The sequence below is a fragment of the Oryzias latipes genome, chromosome 22, assembly GCF_002234675.1.
Source record: "Oryzias latipes chromosome 22, ASM223467v1".
NCBI classification, from domain to species: Eukaryota; Metazoa; Chordata; class Actinopteri; order Beloniformes; family Adrianichthyidae; genus Oryzias; species Oryzias latipes.
In genome coordinates this window covers 13,001,836-13,023,102 of record NC_019880.2, presented here as the reverse complement: position 1 = coordinate 13,023,102, position 21,267 = coordinate 13,001,836, and the positions used below count along the sequence as shown (strand labels likewise).

Sequence of the window (21,267 nt, the reverse complement as noted above, 5' to 3'; positions counted from 1 at the left end):
ACATGAAATAGAAGGATAAAAGGTGAAAATTTCACATCTAAAACTAATGAAGATTAAAGGTAACTACTACAACTCCTGCTACACATATTGGTTTTCATTCTTTTACAGTAGTAGAGTCACTAAGAAGGTTTGCTATTGTGAAATAGAGACTATACTTGAGCAGTAGATAACAAACTGTATCTGAGATGAGAACTGTACAGGAGAAGCCCACTGACTGCGACTGCTGGTATCTAAGCTAGAATGGCATTTGTATGCCTTTTGTATCAGTCTTTCCTGTTTTCAGTGTACAAATATGAGGTACTGGTAATGCATAGCATGTTTATGTAGTCCCAGGAGAAGTTTAGTCTCAGCTCCATGTTTTAAACTCATTGTAAATTGTTCTAGCTCAATAAATTAATTATTTATTATTATCTTATGGCAATTTGAATATTAATGTGCACACCTTTAGATCTGAAACATCCTCCGGCTTATAGGAACTGCAGGCAATATATTGCAATGTTGAGACGCATGGTGAGTGTATGCACTACCTAAACCTGTATAAGAACTTAATAAGTTTGATGTGTATGTAAACCCCCCCAAAAAAAGGAGCCATCCTCATGGATGTAGTTTATCAGCAGTTTTTTTTCAGATATTTATATAGGGATCAAATGCAGGTTGTTCCCAGCCCTTCAAAAGCTGCAGACCTCAGCTGTGATGGTTTTACTTGGTGGGTAGTGTTGAAGGGGTGGATCAGCAAACCCCTTCAGACTCAGTCGGAGGTAGAAATTAGGCGGAGGTTTTAGCACAATCTGCTCACCACCTGCTCAGCAGAGAAGGGTGGGGCTTTTTTTTCACTTCACAGCTCGCTCTCCATCACAGCGCAAACACACACGGATGGGATTCTGTTCAAAGCTCAATCTGAAGTCATCCTTTTTGTGTCAGCAAGAGCTATGACTGCAGATGAACGTGGACCACGCTCAACTAAGCCGACATGTCTGGCTGCACATGCTCAGGTGACACCCTGGGGAGGAACGTGTGCCGGCTGCTGTTGTGTGGGCTGGGCCGTTCATCATTTGGAACCTTCTGGCATCAGTGGTATTTGAATCTGACATCTTGATTAAAGAGAACCTAACCTGTTCAACAATCTGTCTGGTCTGGAATTCTTTTTTCTTTTTTTTGTGTGGAAAAAAATCCCTCTTGAAATCAGGATTTTTCAAAATAAAATACAAAAACAAAACACACTTTTTAGGAATCTTTCTTCTTTTTCCCACATGACAGGTGTCACATTTTCTTTTCCTCGTGTTCAAACAAGTTACTTACAGTTTATAAAATCGAAGAATGACAAAAAAAACGCATGAGCCAAAACCTTTTCTTGCTCATACTAAGACATAAACTGAAACAATGATAGTGGTTTTTTATTGATCAGCTGAAAAGGTAATTGATTTTACTACTTTGTAAAATTAACAATGTTAATAAATAAAGAATTTTAATGTTTTTTTATTGTGAAAAAGGATGTTAGTAATTATATGTTTTAACCCAATGAGCATTTGATTTAATATTTTAATAATCAGATGGAATCCAAATGCAGGTTTCACAGCTCAGCATGGCGTTATCAGCCCTTGCTGACATTTGGCTTTTGGTTAGGAGGTTTTTACTCAGGTGTTTCCTGGAAATTCAATTCTGCCCGAAAGTCAGTGGTTGGAAATGACTTGGAAAAATTCCCCTGACTTGTGATGCAATCATCGTAGAATTATGGTCCGTCCACTCAGATGCATGCACAAAATAGGTTACAACTAAAAATATGTCTGCGCCACATGTCTCCATGCATCAGCATCATCACCATCGCTACAGGAGGAACACGTGGGGAAGTCCTCAGGAAAAAGCCTGTGCTGCTTTGCAGAGGAGTGCCCAAGCTGTCAGCCATGTGGGCTGATCTTTTCCCTTCCTACATGAATAGCCTCCTCTACTTTTAAACTGATTAAAAGGAGCAAGTTTTGCACTGTTGTCAAAACTTGTAGCAGATGATCTATATGGGAATCCTCAATAAAGCTTTATTATCAGTCAATGCAGGTGGAGCTGTCCAGCTAAAGGGTGCTAAAACAGACTGTTTTAATCAGCCACTCACTGTTCAGCACCTGTTCTGTGTTTCACACACTTATAATTATCCTAAACATCAGCGCTTAAAAAATATGTAGACGCAGACTGTGAATATCTATTGAGTAAATGAAACCTGGTACAAAAAACAAAAAAAGGTTTTGGTCACTTGACATGATTTACGCAATATTCTTTCGCATTTTATGCCCTGACTCTTATTGGATTTTTGCAGGCACCTTGTTAAGCCAATAATTTTCAGTGAGTTTCACAAACTGAATGTTATTTTAAAGTATAATTCTGATCAGAATGTTTTCTATAAAAATAAACTTGTCTATCCATTGACAACATAAACTTTAGAACAGGACAAAACTCATTAAAAGCAACATCAATCACAACTCTCACTGTGATTATTCCATTTTACCCAGATGTGATGAGCTTACTGTCTGTACTAACATAATTCCCCCACATCCTGCGTCTCCACCCAGGACTAAACTTTGCTTCGTGACAATTCGTGAAGGTTGCAGCTTCACGAATGTGGAAAACCATCACAGAACCACATCATGTGGAGGCCTTAATTGAGTTTTTTTTTTAAAGAAAGTTGATTTTGTTACAAGAATTTCTTTTTTCTAATTTTTCGTACCCAAAAGGTAAAGTGCCTTGCCAAAAATGGTCGCATGAAAATCAATTTCTTAAGCTCTTTAACTGCAAAAAATCTCAAGCCTAGATTGTTTTTACTTCTGTACATTATTAGTTCAAGAAATAAAGGGTGAACAGTTTCACAGCCTGATTTCAAACATACTCAGTAGCAACAAAACAGACCACAAATACTCAGCTCAGCTTATTCCTGAAGTTATAAAATAATTATGAAGTTAAATTTCATACAAATGTAAAAGAATAATTCAACAGGTTAAACAGTCCTCTCAGCTAAACAGTAAAGGCTTTGTGTCCGCAGACTGAAAAACAACAGGCAGCAGCAGCGGGGTGGGGGGTGGGGGGTGGGGTGTAGAAAGACCCCGGAATTAATGAAATTGCAAATCTATTACCTTTTTTTTTAATTGAATTCCCCTCCCCCAGCGCCCAGAGGAGTCCGACAGGAACAATGGGAGTCAGAAGCGACAGGAAATGGTGCACCTAGTTTGGGTGGAACAGTCTGACACGCGGCCAGCATCACGCAGCATCCACAACAACAGCACAACGAACGTATCCTTTCACGCAGCATTCACGCACATCCTCTATTTACTCCCAAAAAAGAGAGGGGAGGGGGGGACTTTTGCCTTTAAGCCAATTTAAGAAGATTTTACCCCCCCCCCGCCCGCTTATCACAGCACACACACATCATGTCATGTCGCTCTGCACATCCTCCTCCTAATCTTCCTCGCTGCCCCCGCGTTAAGTTGGTAAATCTAACAGCGCTTTGAATAAATCATTTCTTGAATCTGTGCTCAGATATCTAAAACGAACACTTCAGAAATTCTCATGACTCACCTTTTCAGCTTTACTGGTCGCTTGCTGACACTGGTGATGGGGATGCTGCAACCCCCCCCCCCCCCCCCCCCCCCCCCCCCCCCCCCCCCCAACACCAAGAAACAGAAGAAACTCCCACCCACTCAGGAACCGTCTGACAATTCTGTCCGCCTTCAAGACGACTAAGGGACCGACCCTCAATGTAAATATGCCCATTTTGCCTATTTGAACCTTTCCATCTCCTCAAAGCTATTACAGTTTTGCTCAGTCACTTTATTACAATTCTCAGATCAGAATGAAATTCACAAAACTATTTGTTCAATCTTCACATCATGATGTCACTTGTGCACATATGAGCAGTTTCTCACTTCTTTGAACAAGTTGCAATTGCTTTGGTACATCCATGCAAATAATATTGTACAACTCTCTGCTCTTTGCTACATTATCAATTGTTTATGTCATGTTGATCAAAATGTATTATATAGTTCATTGTGCAATAGTCTTACTCCTCAAAACAACTAGTCATTAGTTCATCGTAAGTCATTAACTGCAAAATGGTTGACCAAGTTGTCACAATGTGACAAACATATTTTGCTGCATTGCAAGAGAGGATATTCGCTGTGATGTGGATGAGAATTTGTGGCCTAACATACAGGAACGACAAGAGGTGTAGGAAGACCACACCAATTCCTACTGCACTGCCTGTACTGTTGTACAGAATATTGTCCTACCTATCTTTTTTTTCCCTTTGTGTTACTGTTTGCAGTTGTTTTTTTTTTCTATGTTGGTGTGACATGGTCTGTCAACAAATTACAATATGAACAATAAAAGTGTAAATGTGAATTTTGTCCAGTCTTTTGCAATCAAACAAAAAAGGTGTAACTTACATTTTACAATAATTGTCATCAAATCTTTAGCCATAGTTTACATCAGAACCTCCCTCTAAAGTACACAATTATATTGACAACAAGACTTAGTAATTTGACTGTCTTGTTCGTAGACAATGACACAATGACTTGACATTCTGATGGCACTGACATGTTCAATGACATAAAGACTTAGTTTTGAAAGATGAACTAAAGATTTTGAGCAAGTTACAGGCTTTTGCAAGAAATCCATAGTGTTTTGCTGTTTGTACAAATTGGTTTGAGAAATGCACACACGTATTTGCAAACTTCAATTCTGATCTGAGAATTTTACTAAAGCGACTGAGAAAAACTGTAGTATACATTTAAAAACTCTAGAACATTACAAAAAAATACGAAATAATTACATTTGGCATTTATGTTGGAATAAACTGAAAACTTGGATAATATGCAAAGTGTTTAACCAAACCAATAAAAAAAAGCTTGAAATTAATTTAAAAGTATCATAAAGTTCTTTTTTTTATGTCACATCCTCATGGGCTAATAATGCAACTTATCAAGAGCAGGCACGAGCACTCATAGGTGCTTGAGCACCTGCCTTATTGCCTTATATTAAAAAGTGCCCTAGTGCCCCCTTTTTTATTAACAGTAATACATTTCTATTTGAGATACATAACAAACATTTGGCTATAAACCCTCCTCAGTATTCTACCGAACCCTAGTTGCTGTCCACTGATTAAAAGAGCTTAAATATGATTAATATTACAGAAAACCGCTCTAATTAGTCAAGGAGTCACTTTTTTACTTAGAACCGGTCAGAACACGGCACATCAATTCAACACAGAACATTGTTTAAGAACAGGAAGTTTAGTACTAAGTTCAAAATAAAACGCTGGGAGAATTTCCAAATAAATTAACCATATTTATGACAGGTTCATGGCTTCTTCACTACAGGTCTGACACTAAATGTATCTGTTCAGCGTACCATTTTCTGGTTAGAAATGTCTTCTTTAAACTCTTTTTCATTCAACTTTACTATCTTTTTGTATTCAAATCGTTCCAATCACAACAGTCAGGAACTGGAGGTGCAGGAGCCAAAAATGCAGGAAACTGCGCTTGTTGGCAGAAACGTAAACATTTACCGGTAATAAATAAACCTAAATGGGACAAGAACCGAGGAGAAACAAAAAAACAGATGAGCTGACACTGTAGAACTAAAAACCACTCACTGCTACTCACTGAGGACAATCAGCAGAAAGGAAGGTAGCTGTGGATAATTAACATGAACCTGGAGTGACTGACAGAGGACAGAATATGACCAAAAACACCAGTGAAAAACTGAACAAAACTGCAGGATCCTCTCAACAACGTATGATAACATTAACTGCTATTGAACTTCAGAATTCTGGGGATAAAAGTCAGGATGTCTCTGTTTAAGAAATTACAATCTAGATTAAGCTTGATTCATGTTGATCATGCCTGAAGCAAATTGTGCCAAAATAAATGGCATCCAGTGTTTAGTTGTTTTGATGTCTTCCAAGACTATGATAAAGTGAATGAAGTCATATTCACAACAATTTGTTTACATTACATTTGTATCACGCTCACCTACACAGGTAAGGCTGAGTATTTATCTATTAGTATTTTATCTTGAAATTTCACTTAAGTTCTGTTTTGTTTAAAGGACAAAAAAGATTGTTTTTGCTGCCGTTTTCTGACTTTGAGTCCCTCTAAAACTCTGTGCACGTCCCTGATCAAGAGTATAAATAACTGTTACCTAGTTTTATGATTCTAATGTTTTTAATAATTTAATTATCTCAGATCTTTTTACGTTTTGTCTTTGTTACTGCTGTTTTATTTTGTTTTCTTCTGTGTGTCCTGTAACTCCTTTTATTTCTATATCTGCCAGGCCATAATTGAAAAATAATTTTTGAATTATGGCCTTGAAAGAACATTTTTAACATCTGTCTTGACTGGATAATTAAAGGTTGAAAATAAAAATAAAAAATTTGTCCGTAGAAGAGAGTCTGTTCTGGTTCGGTGATACTACAATATTTTTGTAACTTGTAAGGTCTTCATGTTGCCCTCTTTAAATAAAACATGCAACACAATTTAAATAAATCAACAACAATTTGACATTGGCTGAGTCTTTGGACCTCTAACAAAATAAAAATTAAAAACAGATGTATTTTAATTTATTAAATGTTTTCCTTATAACCTTGTTTTTAACCAACAAAACAGATTTGATCCCAGATGTCTTTAGTGTTATAACAGGCCTGTTTTAAAGAAAAAACTCTTACTCGTCCTTCTTCTAGAACAAACTGCTGTCCAAATTTCTGCTGCATTCAGAGAAAATCAGCACCACAGTGCAATAAAACTCCTTATGGGCGTAGACTACCTCACCGACCACTTTCAGCCAGCTTTTCCTTAAACTTGTCGCCCTCTGTAGATTTTGAGGCTGACTCATCAGGAAAGCAGACTGCCAGCTCACACAGCAAGTTAAAAGCGTTCTTTAAAACTGTTTGTGCTGCTTTGATTTAATCAGACATTTCCTTACTTGTCCGATTATGTTTTCTATTTATGTCTTTGATTTTGTTCTGGGAAATGTGTTTTTTTATAATACATTTAAAAAGTGCTTAATCATGATGCAAAATTGCTGGACAGAATACCACTTGCTCCTACAGGTCAGCTGCATAACTTTCAGAATTTAACATGACAAGCTCACATGAGGAGAATGAGGGGTAACTGATGCCCAGTCATAAACAGAAATGTTTTATCCAAAATTAAATTCCCCTCAAATTATTCCCTTATTGAACCCTCTATTTTGAAATAATTCACAACATTTTAACACTGAGGGCTTTATTTAAGACAGGAGCATTCCCTTTTAGCCTCCAAAAATAGAAATATTGATATAATCAGAAAAAAAAGCCTGACTTAGTTACACACAATTTTTACTCAGACACTGTAGGTTCAACAAGGGCTTGTGGTTATTTTTGTTGTACTTTTAAAAAAAAATCTAAATAACAACATTACTGAATGTGAATAAACCTGTAACAACTGTATTTTTTAATGTAAAAACCAAAAATGCAAACATTAACCAATTAACATTAACAGACACCACAGTAGTTTAATATCACCTTATGTATCAGTGAAACTGCTTTTGTGTTGTTTTGTATTGCACTAAAAAAAATTTGGGGGGGATTTTTTAGAATTTTACATATCAATTTGCTCTTCATAATTACTGCATTTATATTCCAGAATATTGTTATAATTCAATATCTTTGTTGTTGTTGCTTTAGGATACCAAAATGCAGATTTTGTTTGTTCCCTTTTGTGTTATTTGTATTTAAAACAAAAAAAATCAAAAAGTATTTCTAAATATTTTAAATAGAGAGGGTAATTAAATTGATTTCTTTTTTGTGCAAACTATGACGGCAGGGGGCAACTTTGTAACCATGGAGATTCAGCTCCTGTGAAGTAACCACCTAGAGATGATCATGAAATAATAAGTTAGGATTTGTTGCCCTCTACTGAAGCATTCCCCTTTTCAGAAACCATCCTTCCGATAGAACACTTTTTTTTTACATACAGCAAGGAAATGTAATCACACTACTGATGACAGTATTCTGGTTTCCCACATTTATACTTCCTTTAGAACAAGATGTTACTGTTTATTTTATTATTATTATTGCCTAAAAAGGCATTTCAAACTCAAGTTCTAAGACATCAAGGTGTAATATAATATAATATAATATAATATAATATAATATAATATAATATAATATAATATAATATAATATAATATACTGAATGACATTTTTGTTTCTTCATCTGTTTTACCCATATAACAAATGCATTTATTTTAAAAATGCTTTACAGCGATCTGTTTCTTTTCTGTGCATGCGCACCCGCACCGACAGATGGCGGTAAAGAAGTTTGTGAAGACTTTGAGGATGAACACCGTCAGCGTGGCTCCGAGAAATCTGTTTTTGTCTGCGTGAGGGAGACAGCAGCAGGAAGCTTCGTGGTGCTGAAAGAACAGCTCCTTAACAGCTGGACATCTTCAGGTAGGAAGAGGCGCCATCCAGGAGACATAAGTTAGGGCGACATATGGGTTGGGGGGTCAGCATCTTTAACTGGAAGAATTTCCTACTCATGTTGAAAACAAAGAAAAGAGATCCAGCTACTATTTCTTGAATTCAAGCTATTTTGTTTTGCCACGTGCGTGAGGAACTCCAAGTGATCATGTTTTTTGTGTGGAAGCAAACGCAGGCATCAGGTTTATTCTGAGGAACTTGATAGTCACCATACGATTTGATTGTTTCTTACTCCTGCAGGTTAGGAGACCACCAGGAGACTGATAGAGTATTCTTGGAATTCTCAGTGGCCCCAAAGACCCACATTTACACAGAAATGAGTTCTTCTTATGATTATAGTCTTATTACTCCTACAGCTGCATGAAAATTACCTCGATATGGGTGTTTTAATGAAATAGGAAATCTAAATATGATATTTATTTCTTAAAAAAAAGTCTTTGAAGTATTATACATTTTAGCACAGTGTAACAGTTTATAGTAACTCCAAAAGGTTCAGTTCAATTTAATTGTATTTATATAGCCCAATATTAAAACAATACTTGTCTCACTGGGCTTTATATTGGTAACTGTAAGAACATGAAATCAGTCATAAAATAAAATAGGTAATTGTTAAACTAAACTAAACAGACTAAGCTAAACTGGGCACCCCTGCCCTTAGACCAGGGGTGCCTAAATCCATGACTCGAGGGCCGGTGTCCTACATGTTTTCCAACCATCCTGCTATTGAAGCACCTATTGGCTAAACACACCTGATCCAGGTAATCAACAGGAGACAAGGCGAGTTTCTGGAAAAGTAGCAGGAGGCTGGCCCTTGAGGCCTGGATTTGGGTATCCATGCCTTAGAGCCTCCTTCTCGATAAGGAAAAACTCCTAAAAAATGGATTCTGGGAAAAAAAGAAAAAACCTCAGGGATGCCCGCATGAAGGAGGGATCCTCCCCCAGGATGCACAGGCGATGTACCAGATTTAACTTATCTAACTCTTCAACTACTTGTTTGGATAGTCTAGCAGATGGGCTTCAAAGATCTATTGGATTGTTTTTGACAATCCTTTTATTCTCTATCCATCACCATGCTAACTTGATTACTTTATCCTAAGAAGAATCACAAGGGTTTTTAAAGCTTATTCTACCTTTTTGAAGGTGAGGGCAGGGATGAGAAGCCTTGACCAGGGCCACTGATATCCACATTCACCCATGAGGGGTGAAGTCCCAGAATAAGCTATGAAACTTCAAAGGAGGCTGGAGCGTACAGGAAAACATATAGTACATGCAAAGGGGAAAATAGACAATCTTTACAGAAAGGACCTATCTGGGAATAACACCAGAAACCTTACATCTTTGAGTAGCAGGGCTAACTACCACACCATTGTGCAACCTTTCGCTTATTTGGACGTGCATTACAATAAAAAACAAATCAAATTTGTAAATTCTACTTTAATTAGACAACATGGGCTTTAAGTTAGATTATGTCTGTAATTTTTTGCATTTGTTAATAAAAATAATTGTTTGCCTTGCGACACATACACAAGTTTAATCTAACAAATTGCTGTTGGATCCTCTCCACTTCTGATCAAACCTGTTTTCCGTCTTTGTCCCACAGAGATGTTCACCCGAATGTTAAAACTGAGACTGCTCAACGCCGTGGCACCTGTGTATTTCTTCATGGCAACAGCAGTTACCAACATCCTACATTTCTTCTTCTTCATCCCGACTATATTCCCTTACCCAGAAACCTCCCTGATGGTGTCATCCACTCTCCATACAGTGCTTGTGCTCTTCTTGATGTTCAACGCACTGGGGAACTACATTATGACTATCATATATCCTGCTGAAAGTGCCAACGAGACTTTGATCCCTGTGTGCTCCCCACACTGCTCAGACAAAGTGGATGCTCACTACCTTCTGAACGGCCGGCACTTCTGCAAACTGTGCAAGAAGATCATCCTTAAGAGGGACCACCACTGTTTTTTCACCGGGAACTGCATCGGCAACAAAAACATGCGTTACTTCCTGATGTTCTGCATCTACACGTCATGCACGTGTTTGTACTCTTTGGTTCTGGGTGTCGCGTTTTTGACAGTGGAGTACTCCATCTCTTTTGAGAACCCCCTGACCTTTCTTACTCTCCTCCCCCTCTCGGTCTGCTCCTTCTTCATGGGTGAGTCTTGAAAAAAGAATGCTAACACAAAGATAATTGTTGCCACACTTCTAGCCCTAACTCTGCCCCCTCCTTGTACAGGAACCATCTCAGGATTGCAGCTGTTCCTGGTGCTGATGCTGTATGTGTGGCTGGGCATCGGCCTGGTGTGCGCCGGTTTCTGCTCCCAGCAGATGCTGCTGGTGGCTCGGGGACAGACTTGGTGTCAGATGCAGAGAGGCGAGCTGGTGAGGAACTGCAGCAACTGGAGAGCCAACTTGAAGCACGTCTTTGGCACGCGCTGGATCCTCGGACTCATCCTGCCTGTGCAAACGGAGGAGTGCTCTGAAGATGCTGATGGACAAAAACAAGACTAAGGATCGGGATAGGTCAAAAAACTTAAAGGACCGATTAGAACTCTTTTGATGATGGGATGCTCTATGTTTAAAGTTATCCCTGAAATAACTAATGGCACATATTCAGTTTAGGAAAGGAGCCATAGGAGCTAAGACCTTTCTCTTTAAAAAGCAAGTATCAACATTTAATCTTTAGCTTCCGTTTCAATTCTAAAGTTTTTGCTTTCTTTCATTGATTTGCATGTTTTCACAGCTTTAATGATACGACAAACTGGCAATATTTGTATTTTTTCCTTATCTCTCTCTTATAATACTTGCTATTAAGTGGTTTTTAAGCAATGTGGAGTTTGACTTTCCTACGAAGGGCTACAGGATGGTGTTCGCAGCGTACACTGCCAGGTGTTTGTGTTTCAGCTCCTCTTTTACTACAGAATTAGGCTTAACTGTGGAGTAAGAGTCATCTGTAAGGATGCTCAGAGAAAATGTCATTGAATTAACCAGGGGAACATTCACACAATGCCATTAGGTCCCATCTTAGATGCTTATAAACGATTGCATCTGGTTTACTGATCATCAGCCGCACAGGCTGCACATTTGAAGTGAAACAGCAGATGGTCGACATCTGAAGAATTCCTTCAAACACAGTTCCAATTGCAGGAGTACTTTGTAGAGATTATGATGTGTATTTATTTACAACATTAAATGTTTTTCCAAGTCAGACAAATGTTTTTTTTTTTTAAATCTCTTTATTGGTACATTCTTTGCTAAGAAATGTCACAAGCCAAAGCTTTTCAAGAAGTTCAATAAATCACTTTTGACACAGATGAAGAAAAAGCACACTTTGCAATAACAGGCAATTACTGTTTAAGCAATAAAAATAATTTAAAAACGACCAACTTCACACTTCTCCTTCAGTGGCTATAACTTTAGGAAATGCTTCCAAAATAAAAGGTATATTCCTTAATTGTATTAAAGAATATATACTATTTCATATAACTTTTTTTAATACCTCCAAAAATAAATGTACTTGCTTGAAAAACAGCAACAACATTAAAAGTTACCCAACATGTAGAAAGAAATGCAAACAGGCATCAATATCAACTAAAGACATACACATACTTTAAAGGCACAGGCAATCAAATATTTATATTCACATTATCTTTATCATGAAACAAGTTTGACAAAATGAACTACCGTGCGACCTCAGTGCAACATTGTCTTAGAAAAACCCAAACTCTTTAGAAGTGCTCTCTTTTTTTCAACAAATACAGTTTTAAGCGCAAAGGTGAAGCAGTAGTGAAGCAGCAAAAACATCCCACCGCGAGCGAGTCACAGGTCTACTCCACTTGTCCTGCTAGATCTCTGGAAATGCAGTGTGAACACGTACCGTTACTAAAGACAAAAAGAAACCAACAGACCTCTGTTTAATCGTTTCACGCCTCCTTTAGTTCTGGTCACAAACATTACTTGAAATAAATTCTGACAGCTGAAAAAAAAAGGAAAAACTCACGTTTCCTGAAGTTCATAAACCAGTGAGAGTATTTGTCCATCTTTAAATATATTTTAAGAGCTTTAAGAGAATCTAGAATTTCAGCAAATGTTGTTTTTTAATACATTTTTTGTATGTAACCATTGAAAAAAAAGGTAATTGTCTCAGAATAGTCAAAATTTTAAGTCATATTTTAAAATTAAGACCATAAAAATGGGAGAGAATGACAGCTTTGGTGCAAATGTGTGCAAAGCTGCGAGTGCACACAACAGCAAAAAAAAGTCAAATTAGACATCTTATATGGAACTAAAAGTTACCTATGTGTTTGATTACCCCTTGATTTTAGTGCAGCGGGGTGGCATTACTGCTAAAATACTAAACTAATATAGTTTCAATGAATTGAATTGTCAAATTTCCATTCAAAAACTATTTTATTTGGTAATAAAAATCAACTTTGTCATAACTAATGATCTAAACTGAAAAGCAGAACTTTTAAGAATAAAAGAAATACATTTCTGACATTAAACAATAACTGAAAGCACTTTTTTTGCCTGAGAGAAAAACAAGAATTTCTTTAAAGGAATATCAATTCATGGATTCGATGAATCGATATTTATTTTGTGTACTGTAAGGCATGCCAGGACTACCTGTTGGACATTCTGAGGCATAACCTTATTGTAAGAATTATTTGCTGCAAAAACAGGCAAGAAAATAAGTAAATGTCGTGCTTAAAAATTCTCCTTTTAGAGAAGTAGCTGTGCTTTTTCTTTTTTTTTCAAAGCAGATCTGCATTTTTGTTTTTTTTAACTATTAGATCAAATTCTGTAAAGCATCTTTGACCTTTTTTTTCCTGCAGTCAGGTTTATAAGTGCTGGAACTTAGCTTGTGCTAAGACTCTGTGGGCTTTGGCTCCCCAGTGTGCTTTTTCTGTGTTCTGCAGAGAGAGCTGGAGTTTAGTCCACAGATGTGGGTCTCCGCTGCTCAGAGCCTCCAACAGCAGGTCAGTGTGCTCCTGCAGTTGGCACAGCAGGCCCTGGGTGCGCTTATTCTCTTTGATTAGCTGCTTTGTGCGCATTGTGATTCCCAACAAGCCGGACTTGCTGAGAATATTATAGGTATTGCTGAAGCGTTTCAGTTTGTTGCTGTGTGTGGTGATGGCATCCTGGTTTTTGTCTGGCGGCGTCACAGTTCTCCGTTTCAAATAGAAAGGCAGGGAGCGGCTTCCAGCCTGTGGAGTCGAAGGCTCATCGGGAACCTGCTCCTGATGCTCCTGGTGGTCCTCCGCCTCCACGTGGTTGGCGGCTGCTTCAAAGTCCTCAACGTTTTGGCCGAGTGTCTGCAGGCCGGGCAGCGGGCTGGGGGGGCTGTAGAGTTTGTGACGCCTCTGCTGTCGTTGGCCATGCTCTGACATCGATCTTGCCCTTAACTTTGAGGATCCCACCCTTTCAGTGCCTGTGTCCACAGGATGAGGGGCATTTTGGTGATGTGGCTTGGCAGAGGGCACACGGTTTTTGGATAGTCTGAGATTTTCGGGGCTGGGCTTTGGAGAGTTGCTGTTGCCGCTGGGCATCACTGATTGAAAAAGAACCACTTGCGACTGAGGCATAACATCAAGGTGGGAAGGAAAACCCCACTGCTTTTCTGCTGGAGCCGAAGAGGAGGGCTATAAAAGAAAATAAACCATTATGGTTTAATCTATAATGTAATAATTATGAGTTATTTCTAAGCATAAAACAATAAAAAACTACCTGAAAATAAGGGAAAGAATAATCAGACAGTGTAAAGAACAAAAAAAGGAAGAAAAAAACGAAAATTTTAACTAGAAAAGGAGAGTTACTACACTAAAACAATTAAATATATAATCTATTGATTTATTTATTACTGGATATTAAATCAACAAGGACCTGTAACTACAGTTAAACTTTAAGCCTCAAACTCTTTGTTAGCTTGAATTAAAAATGGAGGAAAAAACAAGTTGAAAAAAGAAAAACTATTTAAAAATGTAAACAATAAATTAAATAGCTAAGAAAAAGTTTTCAAATGGTAAAGAAATATATATAAAAAAAAGGAACTACACAAGGAAAGCTTTATAAACGGCTGTACTAGTAAAATAGGTCAAAACACTTGGAATGGGGGCTTGGCCTTTCCTGCTTTTCCAAATAATCTGGAGTTTTTCTGTAGACAGCAGATATTCCACTGACGCCTAACCTGTTATCCAGTAGAAGGCCAAGCCCAACAAAATCATCTTAAGAGTGGAAACCTTTTGGTTTTAGAGAAGCAAACTATTGTTACTTTAAATCTTGGCCTTTTCAACACTACATAGATATTTTCATTTGAAGATTTGTTGATCAGCCTTTCCAAAACAATATTTACCACTAAATAAAAGCCAAAACAATAATAAAAAAAAAAAAATGTACCCAGCACCAAAGTTCTCATTAGTTTAGATCCAGCAAGGCAGTAAATTATTTTACAAGATATAAACTAAGAACAGCTAGGTCCAGTCTGAGCATATTTTACCTGCTTTAAGACAAAGTTGTTCATGAAGATCATTGGAGACAGTCCAGAGTATGGGCCTCCCACCACAGCCACCTGCTGACCAGCTGACTGCTGGCCCAACATTGACCCATTTCTTCCTGCCTCTTCAGAATCAGTTACTTCCATTGCACTGAGATACTCAGAGCTGGCATCTAAAAAAACAAAAAAAAAAAAAACAAGAGGATGGTTATATGGAGCTTCGGATGTTTTCAAAGAAACAGATGACCTTTTTATTGTGTGCACAAGCGCAGGACACTGAAGCTATAAACACTAACAGATGTAGATTTGTATCTGTAAATGTCTGGAAGAGGATACAATCAACCTAATGAGGAAGGCTACGCCGAATCCAGGTCAGCCTTCAAAATAAAAAAAATAAAGGTCATCCTCAGAGGAGAATAGCCCACATAGAAAATGTGACCTAGATCTTCACATTTGATTTTGGTAGACAACGTTCACGGTCACCTATTGATGATTGTTGTTTACAATCAAAAATAACACAAAGTTAAAAACATATAAAATTTATATATACCGTAAATTCCGGACTACAAAGCGCACCCGATTACAAGCCGCACTCATCCATTTTCACGTGTTTAATTAGTTTTATACATACACAAACCGCGTCAGAGTACAAGCCGCGCATGTGTTAGGCGATATTGTCATCCTGACAGATCACGACCAGCATCCCAGGGTGAGTGCAATTCGTTAGCGCATTGTGGGTGGTGCCAGCTTTGCCTCAGGCTCACGTATTTGAGTGTATCGACATTTGTCAAACAGCATGGACATCTATTCTGTTCACAAGTTCCTCAGTTATGGTGTTTTTATTTCATTTTTTTTTACTTATTGACAATCTAGGTATCATACATAAAATTACAAACAGTAACCATATAATCAACATTACATCCCTCAGTTATGATGAGGAAATTTACATCCGCGATTCCACATTTCCCATGAGTCTTAGGGGCTAAAGGCGGGGCCAACGCCCGGCTCGCCACACTGTTGTATGTGTTTAAGAATGAGCAAGTAGCAGCAGTGCATGGAGGGGTGAACGGGAAAAGCTCTCCTTCCGCTTGTGTCGCGGCAGGGTTATGGGAGTAACAGGACTGGTTAAAAAACACAACGGTAAAATACAGCAGCGGCGACTGAAAAGCGCGCGCCTCAGCGTGATACGCGCGCCTTAGTGCGGCGCGTGCGTCAGAATTCAGAAGCCTCTGCACTCCGCGGACGCCTCTGCGCTCCGCTCCCGCCCCGCGCGCTCCTTGTCTCCCCTTCCTATCTACTCCGACAGTTCTGGCCAGGGCGGCTTCAAGGAGGAGCACTTCGTCCCCATTGCGCCGGTGAACGGAGCAAATCGTTTCTGTGCAAAGCAATCGGACTTAATACTGTACGTTTTGAGTATGAGGGGCGGGTGCGTTGTTACGTGTGGGAGCCTTCAGACTGCCATCGGCCCCGCAGCTCAATCAGCAGGAGATGATGTCTCCAGCTCACACGGAGGCTGTGAGTTTTTCAAAGCAAAATTCCGCTTTTACGGTTTCCTTAGAAACCGTAAATGGAGTGTAAATTCACTCCATGCGCTGTTCTCTCCGTCACGCAGCAAACCGGCTTTTCCAAACCCGTTGGTGATGGTGGACTTTTTTACGCTGCTTTTAACGATTGCTTTTAACTTGAAAGCTTCATCATATTGTAGCGGCGATCACGTGCACGTTGGGTCTAATGGCCCCAAAGGATTCTGGGATGCGGCTGGGCATGCGTGTTTCATTTTGTTGAACCATGACTGAAGTGTCTAAGACCTGAAGTCAAGTCCATGCTGTTTGGCTGCTTAGAGGTTTGTTGAAAATAAAAGTCTTGTGCTTGCTGTTAGATAAAGAATTCAAACTATTCACTGAGTTCGAAAGTATGTACATGGTGGCCGCTAATTATATATATATATATATATATATATATATATATATATATATATATATATATATATAAATAAAGAATACTCAAACACTTTTCATGTTACTCAATATTTAATAGATTCATCTGTGTTTTAAGGTCAAAATAATAAGAAAAAAAATTAAAACAACTAATAAATTCACCTTTTACCCTTTTTTATGTGTTCACTTAACCTTAAATTATTATTAGGCATAGATGGTGCTAGTTATTATTCTTGAAAATGAATAATGCAATGTTACTCCTCTAAAAACAAATCAAATTCTTCAACAAGATGCTACTTTTTTTATATCCGGTGACTCTAAAAGTCCAACATGTTTTGGACTGAAAGTTTCTAACCCTGAACTCCGGTTTTCCACCTGCTAAGAGAAACACATGGTGTGTTGTTCTCGTCTTCTCTTGTCTCAACAAACACAGCTTCCGCACACTTGTGCTGAATCTCTCTAATCCTTGACAAGTTGTTTTATTGATGATGGTGTGGTCTTGTCTTACAATTGTCAAGGTGAATCGTCCCCTTCAGTGACCTACTGGCCTGAAAAGCTCTCCATCCAAACCCTAAGTTCAATAAACTGTTTCTTTCAGCATTTCTTTTTTTCTGTTCAGATGCTTCTACATGGGTTCCTGTCTTTCAATTGTTCTTGTTCATTTCCACCACTAAGTTGGATATTTGTACCACAGTGGTTTGAAAACAAACTCAGTCATGTGTTCAGGTTTAAATGTTTATCTTCAGAAGGCAAACAAATCCTAGAGTCTACGGAAAGATTATTTTATTTATGAAGAAAAATTTGGTCAGTTTCATCTTATAACTACATTTTTAATGATAAAACTTAAACTGGTCCTACTAGTAAACAGGCAAAAGCAGAACTTTGCAAAACACTTCCATATCTGTTACTGAGAGAACTTTAGTAAGTTTTATAAAAGCAGATCAGCTCATTTTGAATTATATAAAGAATAATTATTCAAATTAAGCAAAACCGTACAGATGTGTATACATTAGATAGATATATAAGAGGACTGGCCTGAGCGAGTGTGACATCACCATTAGAAAATGATTTACTTCTGAAGTCCACATTTCACAACACAGACATCGCCATGTTTGAGCCAGATATCAGTAAGCAGTGATTGGTCAGAGTCGGTCTGAGTCAACATTTCTATAGCAACCACTTCCATCAATCAGAAGTGAGCTTGTTGGTAGTCCACACCCCTTCTACTGTAAGTGGGCTTAGGAGAATCTGCCAATCTAACGTTTTGTACACTGGATGTGGGGGCTGGCAGGCATCACATGCTTTTATTGAGGTATCTGATTGGTCAGTTTATAACAGGGGCCGGCAACCTGAGGCACGTGTGCCGCAGTTGTCAAGCAAAGGGAAAGTGAGTGGCATGCAGCAGTGGGTGACAAGAATAAGCACTTGATCTGTCGTCTGTATGTCAGATTTGAAAAAAAAAAAAAAAAAAAAAAATCTGATTTGAGTGATCATCCCTTCTCTCTCACAATGATTTTTTTTCTCCTATGGCGTCATAAGGAAAGGGTCCAATCGCGCAGCACTATTACTGTGACCACTGTGAAATGAAAATGTTGTTATAATGTTATCATAATACTCTATAATAATAGTGTTTTGAAACTGTTGACAGTGAGATGACAGGTGGAGTGAACGTGAACACATGCGTGGGAAAAGCCGCGCTAAGCTGATCCACTCACGTTACAACTGAGCAGCTGTTTTTTAAAATTTGTTTTGGTCATATTTTTGGCATCGCAGCGGCTGACATTTATGAAATTTTAAGTTCAGTTTGTTGAATAATAACCAATCAAGGTCAGAAGGTACCCAGGCTTTTGTTCTGTTCTGACAAATGTTAACATAAAACGAAAATGAATAATGATCCGAGACCAGGTAGTAGAGCAAGAATTGTTATTCTAACAAATAGAATGACTGAGTAATAGAGAAGTATAGGCCATTTACCATTTACCAGTAATAGCTATTTTTTTCTCTCAATAGAAGTTTAAGGGAAATCAAGCCGGTAGGGACTTCCTAAATGGAACGCCAAAGGGGAGGAGTCACTCAGGCCAGTTCTCATTGACAGTCAATGTTTAGGAGTAAGCTAAATAAAAATACAACGGTAAATAAATCCCCTTTAAGGAGCTGCATCTTTGTCAAACCTGAGAAGCCAGAATCTCTCTCCAAGTCATGCTTGAATCCTCCAGGGTGCGATGCCCCGCTGAAAGATGCGGTCCTGTGTAGCCCGGGTCTGCTAAAGCCACTCATGTTAGTTTTCTTGGGAAGAATAAAACAAAACATAGCAACAAAAAAATTAGCATTAAATAATTTAATTTCATGGATTACAGACTCAAGGTCCATTTGCCACAATATACACAAAACATATAAAAGACTTAAGGATAAAAATAAAACATTCAAACAAGTATAAGAACCATGACATAAAAAGTATTAAAAAAACAACAATGTAATAAAAGTATAAAAATCAATGAAATAGGAATATAAAAACAATGACATAGAAGTAGAAGAACAGTAAAATAACCACGTATCATGAAATTAATACTAAAACTGCTGACTTAAAAAAAACACTTAAAAGTTTAAAAAAGGCGACTGTCCCAAAACCTCCAAATAGAGGATTGGTATCTAAAAGTGCTGTGCTTGACATTGGTGAGAGTTCAAATGATTTCATTATTTGAAGCATTAAGACGATTAATAAAACCATAGATAAAATGTCTTTATAAAGCTTGGAGAGTTTTAACTCAAACACCAACAAACAAACTGCTTGCACTGCACCACCCAGGCTGTTTTAATAAAATACTTAGGGCATTATTATAGGCTACCTGTAGCTTCCTCATGCTGGATGCCCTATAATTTGTCCACAGGTCGGCAGTATACAAAGGTATGCAGTAAGTTTTGAATAAAATAATTTTAAGACTGTCTGAGCATGAATAAAACCTGCGTGCAAACGTGTTTGCCTGAGTATAACATTACCACAAATCTAAGATCTTTTTGCCTCATTTTCTGTCTTACTAAAGTAACAAAACTTCAAACCCATCCAATAAAAATACAAAATAAGAGATTAAAATGAATATGGCAGCCTTACATACAAAAACAAACAAACAAACAAATGGGAATACTGAAATAATACCTGAGAAATTTCACAAATCTAGTTAAGTGTGACAAATAAATACACAAATAAATATTAACCAATACTCACAACAAACATAAGATTATGTTTTTACATCGATTCAAAGTAAAAAAAAAAAAAAAAAAAAGATTAATTACCCCGTTATATTTGTGATGTCGCCTCCCACTACTGTCACACTGTCTTCCGCTTAATCTTAGGGCCTTGTTTTTGAGGCAACTTTGATCAAACAGTTATGATCAAAACAGACCGTTGCCATTTTCCGCAAAACATCTAACAAGATAATCTCAAGATAAAGTCACCTTCACTAATAATCTATCAATGTCCAGAAGTAAAAATTAAAAACAATCGTTTGAAGTACCCATAACTTTATTTTGGCTAGCTACATGTTGTGTTTACGAGCGGGACTTTGTTTTCCTCTGTTGGTCACCTAACACACGCTGCAATGTTGTTTAATTCAACTTTAATGAGAAACTATCTTTTAAAAAGGAAGCAAAATGTTGACAGTAACATGATAGCTGCTACAAGTGCCCTCAAAAGGACGGCCGGGTTTCTTGTTAAATCCTCCGTTTTAGCAGTTAGCACATGTTAGATGCTAGTGAGAGAATATTTAGCCACACGGTCTTCGTTTAATAGTTAGACGGATTAAAGTACTGATTTTAAAGTACATACCCATATAGGTTTTAATTGAAACAAACATCCGAGGCGATTAGAAAGACATCCGAGTGTCAGGTACACCCACAGATCATCGACTCTGGCGCAGCTAACGTTTGCGACTCCCTAATACAAATTTGTAATGCGAGTCAAGTGTGGTTACCGTTGCATGGTCTTACAGGCAAACATAAGTAATTGTTTCCTTCGACACCAACATTATGTTGTGGCTGTAAGTTGGTCTGTATCATTAAATCTGTTTTAACAAAGTAATATTTTTTTGTTGCAGCTTGTAATGATTTTGAGAAAACGAGATCACACAGACTCCTGTAAGATATTACGAAGGGCGAAATGTACGAGTTAAACATGACTCCTTGATGCGGTTGCTAGGGAAACGAGGTTACACGAGGGTCTCTTCGTTTTTTTTCTGCCAGGAAACGTGGAAAAAAGAAAGAAAGAAAGAGAGACAATAGATCGTTCATTCACTCATGCCGCACCTTCAACTTAATGTTATTGTTAATGTTATTGTTCT

General features: G+C 37.9%; 3 protein-coding genes across 6 annotated transcripts in view; 1 reads left to right on the top strand and 2 right to left on the bottom strand.

The window, feature by feature from the left end:
* Nucleotides 1-3,608, bottom strand: part of tmem63c (transmembrane protein 63C) — a 30,348-nt gene extending 26,740 nt beyond the window's left edge. Inside the window, exon 1 of one of the 4 annotated variants that reach the window (XM_023951567.1) lies at nucleotides 3,559-3,608. The gene's annotated coding sequence lies outside the window, so the exon portion shown is untranslated. Of the gene's footprint in view, nucleotides 1-3,116; nucleotides 3,316-3,558 lie in introns of those variants that run through there. The other 3 variants (XM_023951566.1, XM_023951569.1, XM_023951570.1) reach the window with 3 other exon arrangements.
* Nucleotides 3,609-8,350: 4,742 nt separating this feature from the next.
* Nucleotides 8,351-12,087, top strand: zdhhc22 (zinc finger DHHC-type containing 22). Its single transcript, XM_004082568.4, has 3 exons — nucleotides 8,351-8,470; nucleotides 10,101-10,658; nucleotides 10,740-12,087. Exons 2-3 carry the CDS (start codon nucleotides 10,103-10,105, stop codon nucleotides 11,012-11,014), a joined length of 831 nt encoding a protein of 276 aa, XP_004082616.1. The 5' UTR covers nucleotides 8,351-8,470; nucleotides 10,101-10,102; the 3' UTR covers nucleotides 11,015-12,087.
* An 807-nt stretch (nucleotides 12,088-12,894) lies between these two features.
* On the bottom strand, nucleotides 12,895-20,896 carry LOC101163864 (CLOCK-interacting pacemaker). Its single transcript, XM_023951830.1, has 4 exons — nucleotides 20,757-20,896; nucleotides 19,105-19,219; nucleotides 15,000-15,169; nucleotides 12,895-14,145 (listed from the first exon to the last, which is right to left on the bottom strand). Exons 2-4 carry the CDS (start codon nucleotides 19,208-19,210, stop codon nucleotides 13,345-13,347), a joined length of 1,077 nt encoding a protein of 358 aa, XP_023807598.1. The 5' UTR covers nucleotides 19,211-19,219; nucleotides 20,757-20,896; the 3' UTR covers nucleotides 12,895-13,344.
* Between the last annotated feature and the right edge of the window lie 371 nt (nucleotides 20,897-21,267).